The 12,806-nt window shown below is 59.3% G+C and overlaps 1 protein-coding gene across 3 annotated transcripts in view; it reads left to right on the top strand.

The window, feature by feature from the left end:
* The window catches only part of SYK (spleen associated tyrosine kinase), an 87,674-nt gene extending 84,747 nt beyond the window's left edge, over positions 1-2,927 (top strand). For all 3 annotated transcript variants that reach the window (XM_047100975.1, XM_047100985.1, XM_047100994.1), the window contains one exon: positions 1,086-2,927. In XM_047100975.1, coding sequence (XP_046956931.1) covers positions 1,086-1,158 — 73 coding nt within the window. In that variant the 3' untranslated portion in view covers positions 1,159-2,927. The remainder of the gene's footprint in view (positions 1-1,085) is intronic.
* The last annotated feature ends 9,879 nt before the right edge of the window (positions 2,928-12,806 follow it).

Here is a 12,806-nt window from a genome sequence, read left to right on the forward strand (position 1 = left end):
TGGCCACCACCCCATCTTGAACACAGCCTGGTGGCCAGAGGCATGACCCGCCCCCCCAATGAAGCCCGAGATGGCCTGTGTCCCCAGCCATGACCACAGACTGCTGATAAGTCCCAGCAGGTCATTATGGTTTTTCCTGGCTCTTAAAAGCTGCAAGCGAAACCATTTATGTTGATGCTGTTTGACAAAACCCATTTCGGTTCTGTAGAAACCACTCTCCCTACAGTGGAGAGTGATTCTGGGTCCCCGTGAGCCTGCCCCCCAGCCCCTGTCGGACCTGGAGCAAGTGACAGTTTCAGTGTGGACACTTCACCCAGTTTAACCTCAAGCTCTGTTTCCCTTACCGGGCAAACTTACCTGCTGGCATTATAGCCAAAAATCTTGCGATACAAGCAAAATCAGTTCCACAGCGGGATAGATTCTCAAGAGTTTTGAGAACTACTTGCTTCCGGCTGACCCTGCCATATTGGAGAAAGCGGAGGCGTCTCTACACGTTTGTCATATCGGAGAAAGCAGAGGAGAAGTTACAAATGGTTAGCTCGTCGTTTACTGAGGTCATTTCCCACCCTCAGCAGTGACAGAGAAGGTCGCCTTGTGGGTTTGTGACCGTCAGTGCCCGCGTCTTTGGCTTTGAGTTTAATATGAACCCATATCATCCCACGGTCCCAGAAAGCCCAGAGCCATCCGACGGGGGCAGGGGGGGGAGCTTAAATTGTGTCCATTTTTAGCAAGATTATGAGTCCAACTTGAAATATAGGTCTTCAGCCCATTGACCCACTAAGTATTTTTAGGCACGTCCTATTTTGCTGGATCACAGGTCTCTGAACTGGGGGCGAAAGATCTCGGCTCCCCGTGCGAAACGTCTCCAACTTGAAGGTGGACACGGGTCACCTGGGGATCGGGTCCTGCAGGCCACGTGGGCCTGACTGTATTCCGCCAGGGGCTCCTGGTCCCCGGGCGCGGGGAGCAGGGACGCGCAGGCTCTGGAGGAACCAGCAGGGGGCGCAGCCACCTCCGCTCCACCTGCCGGAGGGGCTTTTGCCACAGCGCGTGGACGGACAATAACGTGCGTCTTCCTTTTCCAGGGTGGAGAGCAGGCCCGGATTCGCAGCCGTGGAACTGCGTCTGCGCAATTATTACTACGACGTGGTCAACTAACGGCCCCACGCCCTCCGTGGCCGCCTTGGGAGCAGACGAGGGGTCACAGCAAAGCCAGCCCAGTGCGTGGATTTCGAGAGTTTCCACCTGCGTCTGCTGCCAGGGGAGCCGGCCTCGTGTGGAGCACGCCTGTGACCGTTGTCCCCAAAGCCCGTCCCAGAACACACCCTCCACAAAGCAGCCCCTCCCGGGAGAGCCCGGGCAGAAGGACAGCAGGGTCAGAGGGCCCGGGGAAGGATCCCGTTGTGTTTCTTGTCTGCGCGGTGTGATTCCGTGGCAGGTCACGTTCAGGATCTGTTTCTGCATCGGAAGATCTGGCCGCCTGGAGGCGTCCCGTGTGCCGTTCTCCGCGGCCAGGGGTGCGGCTGGCCTTGCCGTCTGCGGGGAGGGAAGGGGAGCAGAGGGGAGCTGGCTGCCTCCAGAACTTGGCTCCGACCGGTCGGAAGATGGAAGGAGCCCTGCCACCGAAAAGCTGCCCTGGTGACACAAGTCCTTTGCGGCTGAAAAAACAAAATCCAAGCACGTAGCCAGTTAAAGGGGATAAAAAGTTTGGAGACGGCATTCGCTCCGTGTGATCTCAGACGGAAGACGCACACGTGCGTGGACGAGGGGGCTCTCGGCACGGACCGGCTTGGCCTCCTTTCCCCTGAAACAGCCTCTCTCCCGCAAACTCTCCCAAGACCGTGCTTTCAGGGGACTAGTAAATACAAGTCGTGCAGGCGGTGGAGGGCCGTGATGTCTGTCACCGCGGGCCTGAGCGAGGACAGACAGCAGGACGCCACGGGTCCTCATCTCCTGAGTGAGGTCCGAGCTCCCCTCCGCCAGAGGGAGGGCATCGCCAGAGTTCCCCAGCCCTTTCTGTGTTCACTGCAGGGGGGACAAGCTGGTGGCCAAGGCCCTCTAAACGCGAGCCTCCTAAGAGTGTGTTAATTCCTAATAAAGCCGCAGACCCTGACCCTCGCCACAAGTATGCCTGAGTGTGACTTTGGGTTGAAGGTGCGAGACGAGGAATTCTCTGCTGGTTCCCTAGGCGTAGTGAACCCCCGAGCAGGGTTTGGGCTTACACGAGTCACTGGCCCACATATACCAGTAAAGTTAGGACTAGCTGTCATGGGCTGGATGACGCGCGGTGACATCTGGACCAGAGGCTCCGGCGCTGAGCCGCGGGTACCCTTCAGGTGCCGGAGCGTGTCTGTCGCGGGGCCGCACGTGGAAGGCTCGGTGACGTGAGCTAAGTCTGGAGGGGAAGGACTACTCACCGCGCATCTGCCCTGCCACAGGGTCACGCGCACTCCCTGTGCCTTTACCTGGGGGCCCTTGTTTAGCGGGAACAGAGGGGCCTCACGGACGGAGGACAGACAGCCTGTTCTGGCCAGAACCATTTGTCTGCTGACGCCGTGGACACCGCGTTCTCCCACGACGGGACTGAGGTTTCCGGAAACGATTACTCGTTTCTCCTCTGAGCGTGTCCCCACACGGGCTGTCACCAGCCTTGGTGGCGACTTCACTGCGTCCCCTGCCCGGCGGCCGCCGCTCCGTCCGGATCTGCACGTGTGGAGGTGCCTGCTGGGCTCTCGGGCCCCGTCGCCCCGCAGAGCACACTCGACCGGATCATCAGTATTCTTCCTCCATCTCAAGAACTGCTTTTTGTCACTGGACTTTTTAACTGTGATTTTTTTTTTAAATAAAAGTTTTAAATTGATGATTCTTTTCGTGGATGTTACTGGAATGTGGTAGGATGCACTCTCAAATAAACTGCTAAACAGCAACTGTGTGTGTGTGTGTGCGTTTTCTTGTGAAGTTCCCAGTTGCGTCCCGGAAGGACGGACACACACAGAACCCTCGGACGGGTCCGTGAGCTTGAGCTGCAGATGCCTGCCAAGGGGGCCCTGGCCAGCCGTGACCGTGCTCGTGGGTTCCACACACGGAGGGCCTGACCCTGACGGAAGAGGGCCTGACCCTGACCCAGAAGTCCCGGTGGGTGCCAAAGCAGCGCTCCGGGGTCGCGAGCTCTGTCTTTGTGAAGATTGCTTAGGGAGCACCGGGGGAGCTGAGGAGGGGATTGCGGAGCCCTCATCTCCCCCTGTTTTCTCCAGGGTGCCACACGCTCACACACTCCCGTACACAAGCATGCACACCACATACACGCCTACACGCTGCTCACTTTACACGTGCGCACACTCATACGTGCACGTGCACACCATGTACACACCTACACACAGCTCACGTTACACGTGCATGTGCCTCATACGTGCACGTGCACACCACGTACGTGTCCACACACCACTCACATGTACACAGCACGCGCCTCCTATGTGCACATGCACGCCTCGTACACACCTACACACCGCTCAAGTGTACACACGCACATGCACACCACGCACACACCTAGACACCGCTCACACCGCTCACCACATATACACACTCGTGCACCACGTACACGCCTACACACCGCTCGCGTGTACATGTGCACACACCTTGCACACACACACCACATACACACCTACACGCCGCTCACATGTCCACGGGCACATGTGTGCCCACCATATACACGCCTGCACACCGCTCACGTGTACACGTGCACACCCCTTGCACACGCACGCCACGTACACACCTGCACACCTCTCATGTGTACACGTGCACACACCTTGCACACACACACCACATACACGCCTACACACCGCTCACATGTCCACGGGCACACGTGTGCCCACCATATACATGCCTGCACACCGCTCACGTGTACACATGCACACCCCTTGCGCACGCATGCATGCCACGTACACACCTGCACACCACTCACATTGTACACGTGCACACACCTTGCACACACACCACATACACGCCTACACGCCGCTCACATGTCCACGGGCACACGTGTGCCCACCATATACACGCCCACACACCTCTCACGTGTACACGTGCACACCCCTTGCACGTGCATGCATGCCACGTACACACCTGCACACCTCTCATGTGTACACATGCACACACCATGCACACACCACATACACGCCTACACGCCGCTCACATGTCCACGGGCACACTGGTGCCCACCATATACACGCCTGCACACCGCTCGCGTGTACACGCACACACACCGCACACTGAACCGCACCCCACGTGACTCCTTCACCGCCACCGTGGGGCAGTTGTCCCGCCTCGGGATGCGCCGGCGGCTGTTTTCGTCTAGGCCTCTCCTGGCCACCAGCCTTCCCCCCGGTCCCACTGACGGTCCCGTGCTCCGGCAGGCAGAGGGTCGGGGGCCTGGGTGGGCTGGCCTCACACTCCCTTGGTGGCCCTGGGAGCGGGACGGCCACGAGAGCGGAAGGACGGACTGCCAAACGGCCCGGGGCCCGCTGCTCCGGAAGCAGTACGTGCCCAAGACGTGGCAACAGAGAACAAAACAGAGAGCTGGTCCCCGGCACCAACCACGGTGGGGCCCGAAACTCAGATGAGCCTCGCCCGCCCTCCCACGCCGACACCCGCGAGCGCGTAGACGCAGGCCCGTCGGCAGTTGCGGAATCCGTCGCTGCTTCGGGGGCAGTGGGTCCCCGAGTCACCGTGCTTCCTCAGGCGACGTGAGCCAGGCGGAGGTGAGGCCCCAGCCCTGCCCCCTCCTGCCCCCCTGCGCGCCCCCAGAGAGGCCGAGGAAGCACCCCCATGGGGCTTCCTGCACCTGTGAGTCTGTGCTGTGCAACCAGCACTTTCCCTGATGGAACAGCTGGGACGCCCGGCTCAGCCCACCCCGCGTAACGGGCCCGGGGCCCGGGGCCCGGTGGCCCACTCAGACTTCAAGGACTTTGCCACAAAGACCTTTTCACACGTTCTGGCCGGCTCAGCATTTTCCCGACTCCTTTGACCACAGACCCACTGTTGTGCTCAGTGTCTGTTAGCAAGACGGGGCCGGTGTTTCGCACACGCTGGGAGACTGCACAACGGAGGCATCGCACGGGGACCCTCAGCGCGTGTCCTTGAGCTCAGTTATCCGAGTTATTAGCTGAAGAACCAGCCCCGTCCTGATCTCTAATGTTGGTTGTTTACACACCATGTTGTCTCTCTCTCTCTCTCCACACACACACACACACACACACGCAGCCCAGAACACACATAATCAATCACCCCTTCCCAGAAAAGAAAATCTTGATCACCTGGAGGGCCCAGGCCACATAACGTGGTGTTTCATTACATAGAGCTCTTATTATTTTGGAGTTTTGCAAAACTCGCCCAGAGGGAAAAGCACACTTTTCCGGAGACGCCACCACCCAATCCAGTAAGATCGCCCGGACTCCCAGCACACCCTGCGCCGAGCCCACCCGTCTGTGCTGGTCTCAAGTCCGTCTCACTGGCCAGGGGCTGCTGGTCATCGCCCCCTGGCGGGGCGTCAGCTGAGCAGGTGACGCTCTCTGCCCACACGCCACTCGGCCGGGAAGGTTCCGGGAGCTATTTTTTTAGCTAGGCGTTATTTTACCAAAGCCATGAGTCATAAGACATGATGCCTCTGTAGCCTTTGAGGTCTGGAGATGACTCAGTTTTCCACGACTATCGTTAAACGGTGGGACAGTGAGGGAAAAACACAAATTGTCCGTAAACGACTCTTCCTCGTTCACCACGATAAAGAGCCGGCCGGTGTCTGTATCAGAGGACATCGTGAATTTCCAGAGGCCGTTGAGGATGCCAGAATGTGCCGGAATGCAGTGCTGTAAACACTCCCTGCTTGGGACTAGCTGCTGGGAGTCCTTCCCCTCCTGACGTGGGGCCGAGGGGAGGTGGAAGGGAGGCCACAGCCTCACCACCAGTGGACACCTGCCCCGGGATGGGCAGGATCACGCCGGGGAGATTCCCCCCGAAGAAAAGCAGTGCCCAGTGAAAGCCCGGGGGGAACACGTAGCCTTTTTAATTGACTTTATTTCTGCCACCAAAACACCTAGACCCGTGTTCGCGCTGGGACTCTCCTCCCTTAAAAGCGAGTAAGATACCCCCCCGCCCCATTCCGTAACAGTCTGCCTCCAGGTCTTTCCTGGGTGCTCTTGCGCACGAGCGGTGGTCTCCCACGGCTGCTTTCTGATGTAGGGTGGGGGAGTCAGTCCATCTGGAGCCCCCACTTCTCTCTATCTCTGTCTGCAAATACGGGGCCCAGAGTCGGCCAGTGGGGCCCGCGTCGTTTTGCAACGTCCCCCCCAGGACCGTGCGGGTGCGACTGTGATAAACTGGTATCTTTTTGTTCCTGAGCTTCTTGGGCTCCGAATGCTCCTTTTAGCACGAAAATCGCTTTCTGTTATTAACCCACTCGGTCACTGGTCCCAGGTATGCAGAAGGGGTCTCCCCTCCCGCCCCCCAAGTGAGCCCCCATCCCGCACAACCCCCAACGTCTGGATCGTCCCTTTTCAGTCTGCGATGAAAGGCCTGCTTCTCCTGCCCCCACTCTGGCTCCCGGGACGCTGGCCGGGTGCCCAGCACAGAGGCCCGAGAACAGGGGCCCGTTCTCTGCAGACCTGCCGGCATTTTCTCCGTGGAATTGGACGTTTGCAACGACTATCAGTCCTCCCGCCCCTGAGAAACCAGACCAACCGGCAGAGCGGACTTCACGACAGATATGTTTTCCCTCACGTGGGCCCCTGGGGCCACAGTGGGTCTTAGAAGCAACGCCCCGCACTGCTGGTGGACAGGGAGGGATGCCTCCCCGGCCTGGGCACACAGCGTAGGCCACTGGGTGGCTCTCGGAAGCATCGCCGGGAGAGAAAGCAGGTAGACACCGCGTCCGTCCATGGCACTCGAGAGTGGCGTTGGACTCCGTGGGTGTTCTCGTCTCCCCTCTCCCCGCTTCTGGCTTTGGGAAAACATCAAGGTCAGCCCTCAAGGGTCAGAAGGGTGAACACCTAAGCGATGATGCCCTACGGCACCTCTGGGCACTGACAGACCAGCGCACAGAGGGCTTCGTGGTAAGAACGCCGAATGAGGCGTGAGCGCCTGAGCGTCGTCCGCGCGGGCAAACGTGCGAGCTGGCCTGGGACACTAGTTTGGGACGCAGGGCTCTGTCATAGATACTCCATCGGTACTTTTCACAGGTGGCAAATGCTTTCAGGCGTACCTTCTAGTTTAAGTCTAAAAGCAACCAACTTCTGAGACAGCTGTCATCATTAATCTCTCATTTCACAAATGAAAGGCCATGACTCGGAAAAGAGGCTGACTCAGCTTTCTTGATCTAACACCCCTGTTCCTTAGGCCTGACTAGACCATAGAGTCTTTTTTTTTAGATGTATATTTATTTATTTTGACAGAGAGCACGAGTCGGGTGGGGGGGGGTGGGCAGATAGAGAGGGAGAGAGAGAATCCCAAGCAGACTCCGCAACGTCAGCGCAGAGCCCGACGGAGGGGCTCGATCCCACGAATCGTGAGATCACGACCTAGGCTGACATCGAGAGTCAGACGCTTAACCGATGGAGCCACCCTGGCACCTCTGCCCTGTAGAGTCTTCAATGGAGCCTTAAAACTGCAGGTGCCCTGCCTCTGTTCCCAGAGCTCAGCTCCGTGGGTCTGGAAGGGGCCCAGGGCCGCGGGCACTGACAGTGTCTCTGGGTGCACCGGGAGGTAGGTCTGTGACTCACCACCCTGTGTGACCCGGGAAACACGGAACCACTGGGGACCTGGGACAGGAAGATGAGGATCAGAGCCAGACCTGAGTTCCAGAAGGTTGGGTTCCTCTGTTCGAGGCCAAGTGGTGTCGACCCAGTGTTCTCAGGATGGCTCATGGGGTGGTCGCCAGCAGAATGCCGTAAGGGGCCCCAGCGCGTCCACAGTGGCTCAGCGATCGGCCCAGGATGACGCAGAGGAACACGTGGGATCCAGGCCTTGCTCGGGAGGAGAATCCAGGAGAGCCCAGCCTCGAATGCCACAACCAGAACCTGTGTCCCCAGCTGGCGTGGGGGGTGCCCAGCAGTGAACAGAGCCCAGGGTAGTTTGCGCCCGAAGCCATTCCCTTACACAGATACCAGGGACGTCCTGGAAACCTCGGATGACTGACTCCCTTGAGTGGGGAACTAAATATCTTCGGAGGCTTTCCCACGGGCCGGGCCAGATTCAGCCCGCGGGTCTGCAGCTCACACACGCGATGTGCCCAGCCGGCTCCGAGAAAGCACACTTCATCAGGGCCACCGTTGCCGCCTCCGGCCGAGGCGCGCACGGAGCCAAAGCGGGGCCCGGCGTGTCGCGAGACGCAAAACGTGCGACGCCACCGGCAGACGGTCCTGACTGTGGGATGGCTACAGGTTTGGCTCAAGAAAACGGCGATTCTGGCAAATTCCATTCTGTGGGATTTCCGTCGACAAGGAAAAGCCACAGCAGCGCGCACCTCTGATTGCGTAACTTTGCTGTGCAGGCGCGTGGCCGCCAGGGGGACCCTCCTCCAGACGGGTGGTCTCCCCGCTCCCCCGCGACGCGGCTTCCATGGGCCCGCGCCCGCTCTGTTCCTCCTGCACATCCGCATCCCCAGAGCTGGCACAAGGGGACACTCCACCTTCTGTCTATCATCAGTCATCTGTCCATCATTTCTATCCATCTATCCATCATCTATTATCTGTCTCATGTATCACCAGTCATCTATTCATCTAGCCATCTATCATCTACTATCTATATATCTATCATCTATTTATTATTATCTATGTATCCATCATCTATCTATCTATCTATCTATCTATCTATCTATCTATCATCTCCCGCCACCTTCCCATCTCAAGCCGGACGCTCAGTAAAGTGGGTGGTGGTCCAGCTGGAGGGAGCTGAAGAATGCTCTGTAGACACAGGAGGCCAGGTAGACGCATCCCCGGGGCTGTCCACACCCCCAGCACATCTTTCCTTCCCAGAATCTTAGCAGTCCTCCCCGGGGAACGCGGAGGGAAGGAGACAGCTGTCTTGAGAGACCGCAGATACGGTCTCTTCCTCTGGGACATTTTATGTAAACAACGTGACTGTGTTGTTAGATCCTCTTCCAGGATCTTGGGGGAGCCCATTCGAGCCCTGGGCACTGAGGACTATACTTGCTAGCTTTCTGGTGAATCGTCTCTGCCAACGGCCAATAGGGTAGCAAGAACCTGAGTAGAGAGAAAGAGAGAGGGAGAGAGAGAGGGGCCAGGAGGAGCCAGGAGGGGGAAGGCGGAGGAGAAGGGTGGACTTGGGTGGAGGTCGTGTGGGCAAAGGCGAACAGGAAGTGCCCAAAAAGAGGAGCTTCGTGGCCTAAGCTGGGCCTCCTGCGAGAGGCCGGGATGGTCCCGATGGACACAGGGTTGTGCCTGTCTGGCCATTGCCGCCCTGCTGGGCCCTGCTGGGCCCTGCCGGCCCCAGAGCCCCTGCGGGGACACTGCTGGGCACCTTCCTTCTGTCCAGTCCCGACACACACGCTCCCTCGGTGACAGACGCCTGCTCCTAGACTCCCCCTCTGGGTCAGCGTCCCGGAAAACCACCTGCCTGGAGGTCCTTTCCAAAGAACCCGGTGCACAGGGAGCCTTCACTCAGGTGTGTCCCATGTCGTGGTGAGTGTGCACAGCAGCAGGGCAGAAGCCACTTGCATTTGGATCCTGAGAGCTGTTGCCCGGTTGTACCCAGGACACCACCATTGGCCACTGAGGGGGTCTGATCTGTCCCCTCCTGCTCTTTCCCACGCTTGGGGGCTTCCAGAAGCCTGAGCAAACAGAAGAAAGGACACTGTCCCTACAGAGCCCCCGAGTCTGGAAGGGTCAGGGTCAGGGTCAAGTGTGGGGGGGCAGCACCCCACCCACACCACAAAGGATGCCGCCCACCCCTGTGTCCCAGTGCCCCGCTCAGGGCCGGCTCAGGCACAGTGCTGTGGATGGGACATTTGCCGGCCCAGGACCCCCCCCCCCCCCCGCAGCAAGTATAGTCCCCCCTCTGCCACTCTGTCCCACCCAAGTCTTTCTGGATTACCCACGTGTGCCTCGGGGCTGGCACAGGCCGGGGTTGCCGGCCACTGCACGTGCCCCCCGGGGGTGTGCGGGGCCCTGGCAGGTCACAGCATGGGCAGCACGTGCCTGTATGTTCTGCCCCTCTGCGCCCTTCACCCCTCCACGGTGGCCTCTCGGCTCAGAAATGCTTGTCTTTGACGAATATTCGAACTCAGAAAATCTCCGATTCAGCGTGTGTGTAAACAGATCACTTTTACCAGGAGCTGTTGCTCAAAGAGTCTGGCGGGGCACGTCGGTCCTGCCCCCCAGGACGCCCCAGGCCCCGTGCTTCCAGGACTGAGTACTGCGGGCCCTCTAAGGCGCTGACCTTCTGGCGTCTGGGTTTAACAACCTAGGCACCCCTCTCACAGTCTGCGGCCCTCCCTCGGGGACCCGGGGACAGCAGGCGCCGCTGAGAGTGGAGGCCGGTGCCACCCGGACAAGGAGGGGGCTCTGCTAGAATCCAGGGTGCTTCCCCTGCTTCTCCAGGTCTGCCCCACACCACGGGCTTTTAGCGGCAGGACCAGCTGTCCACGTGGAGACACGGAGCCACCACCGGGCAGAGGGGAGGCCCGCGTGGGAGCCAGGCCCCGGGTGCGAACGTGCCCAGGCGGTGATGCCTAACCTTGCTGCGCTTACCTGGGGGTGGTCGGCACGGGCCGTCAAGGTGGGAGCGGACAGGAGAAGGCCCTGGAAGGTGTTTCCTGAGGTCCCCGCCCACCTGGAAGAAGGAACAATGACAGGTCAGTCAGCTCCTCCCACGGCCATGTCCCCACACGCCGCGGCTCCCTGGCTGTCGTCGCCACCTCTCCGCAGGGTCTGTCCAGCCAGGTCTGTGGGGCAATCGTGTCCCACGCGAGTGGCATGTTCTGGCTTTGCTCTCTGGCCCTGCAAGGCCCCCCGAAACCCGAGGTCATTGTTCTAACCCCAACATGCAGGCCCCTGCTATCAGCCGGCCCCTCCCAGGGGATATGGCCCAAAGGCGCTGGAGGTCAAAGGCCAGTGTGACCCTACCCTGGGAGGGCTGACAGGTAGGTTTAATGTGGGGATTTTCCGTCCTGGGATTCAGTCCTCTGTGTGTGGGAGACAGAGAGAGGCAGAGACAGAGACAGAGACAGAGAGGTAGAGAACTACAGAAGAGAGAAGAAAAAACCAGCAGGAAGTTTCTGGAGCCCAGAGAGGGCCCAGAAGCATCTCTGCAGGAGCGTCGCAGGTGGTGCTTGGCTGGAGTGAGGGCGAGTCCCACCCCGGAGGGAGGGCCGGACGTGGAAACGGGAGCCCACGGCCTGCCCGTAGCTTGTGGAGCGGGTTCCCACGCCCCCCCCCCACCCAGGGCGCTCATTTCTTGGGGGGAGCCCTTTCAGACCTGGCCTGACCACGGGCTCGCTGTGTCCCTCCCCGAGCGCCCACCAGGGGGCAGTCTGCGCCCAGGCAGGAGCTCACCAGGCCCGGCCACGCATCTAGGTTCTGCCTATTTTCACAGGCGCATGAGAGCCGCCAACTGGATGCGCTACTGGAAATCACATCTCGACAGGTGTAAAAAGATGTAGTCAGTGATTTATTTTCAAAGGAAGTGGCTGGCAGCTGGCCACTCTATTCGGGGAAGCGATTTCTAATCCGCGCCATGAGGTGCTGGCCGGTCAAGGGAATGGGAAAGGTTTCTTTATGTCCTCCTGTTACAGTCTGCCTGGCACGCGTTCGCTCCCACCAGCCTGACCTTGAAGCGTGCTCACTTGTCGTGGGGAGCCGCGTGTTTGAGCTGGAAGGGCCCCTCAGGAATCATACTACAAGGCCCGCTCCTGCCTTCTCTGGATTCCCGGACAAGAAGCGAAGTCAAGGTTGATCCAGCCCCGACACACCCAAGGGAAACACGCGAGAAAGGTCAAGGTTGCTGAAATCTATGTTGTTGTTTTTTTTTTTTTTTTCCCCTCCAGCTAACTGACAAGTCACGGACGCACCGCTCGGAGGGAGGCACGCAGACCCCAAATGTGTTTTGTCGGCACCTCTGCCTGCTGCCGGGCACACCGCCGGGGTGTGTTCCAAGCCACCCACTCAAGAGCCGAGTTCCAACCCTCATGCTTCCCAGCAAAGTCCCCGTCCATGCACGGGGAGGTTCGGTGCAGGACTTTAGCTCGTGTCCTGGATAATGCCTCCCACCTCAGCATAGTTTCTGCAGCGTGAGGGATAGCAGTTAGAGCTCCTATGTCCGGCCGAGGCAGGTGGAGAGGAAGGGCAGGCCTTGTTCTTTTAATGTTTATTATTTATTTTTGAGAGAGAGAGAGAGAGAGAGCACAAGTAGGGGAGGGGCAGAGAGAGAGAGAGAGGAGGGCACAAAATCCGAAGCAGGCTCCAGGCTCTGAGCCGTCAGCACACAGCCCGACGCGGGGCTCGAACCCACGAACAGTGAGATCGTGACATGAGCCGAAGTCGGACGCTGAACCGACTGAGCCCCCCCAGGCGCCCCAGGAAGGGCAGACTTTTAAGGCAGACCTGGTTCACCTGCTCCCACAAGGGCAGAACAGCCTTCACGGAGTGGGTGATGAATGCACATTAGTTTCTGCTTCTAAATGACCAGACTTGGAGACTTCATTGTGCACGTCGAGCCTCTGGTCCAAGAACAAGTCCGCCCACCCACGAGACATGAGCAAAACTCGCTCCACCAGAGCGAGTCGTCCTTTGCGACCTCCTTCA

Source organism: Lynx rufus, unplaced genomic scaffold (assembly GCF_022079265.1).
Source record: "Lynx rufus isolate CCGP_SWC_20201006 ecotype Redwood Valley unplaced genomic scaffold, mLynRuf1.p SCAF_10, whole genome shotgun sequence".
In the NCBI taxonomy this organism is placed as follows: domain Eukaryota; kingdom Metazoa; phylum Chordata; class Mammalia; order Carnivora; family Felidae; genus Lynx; species Lynx rufus.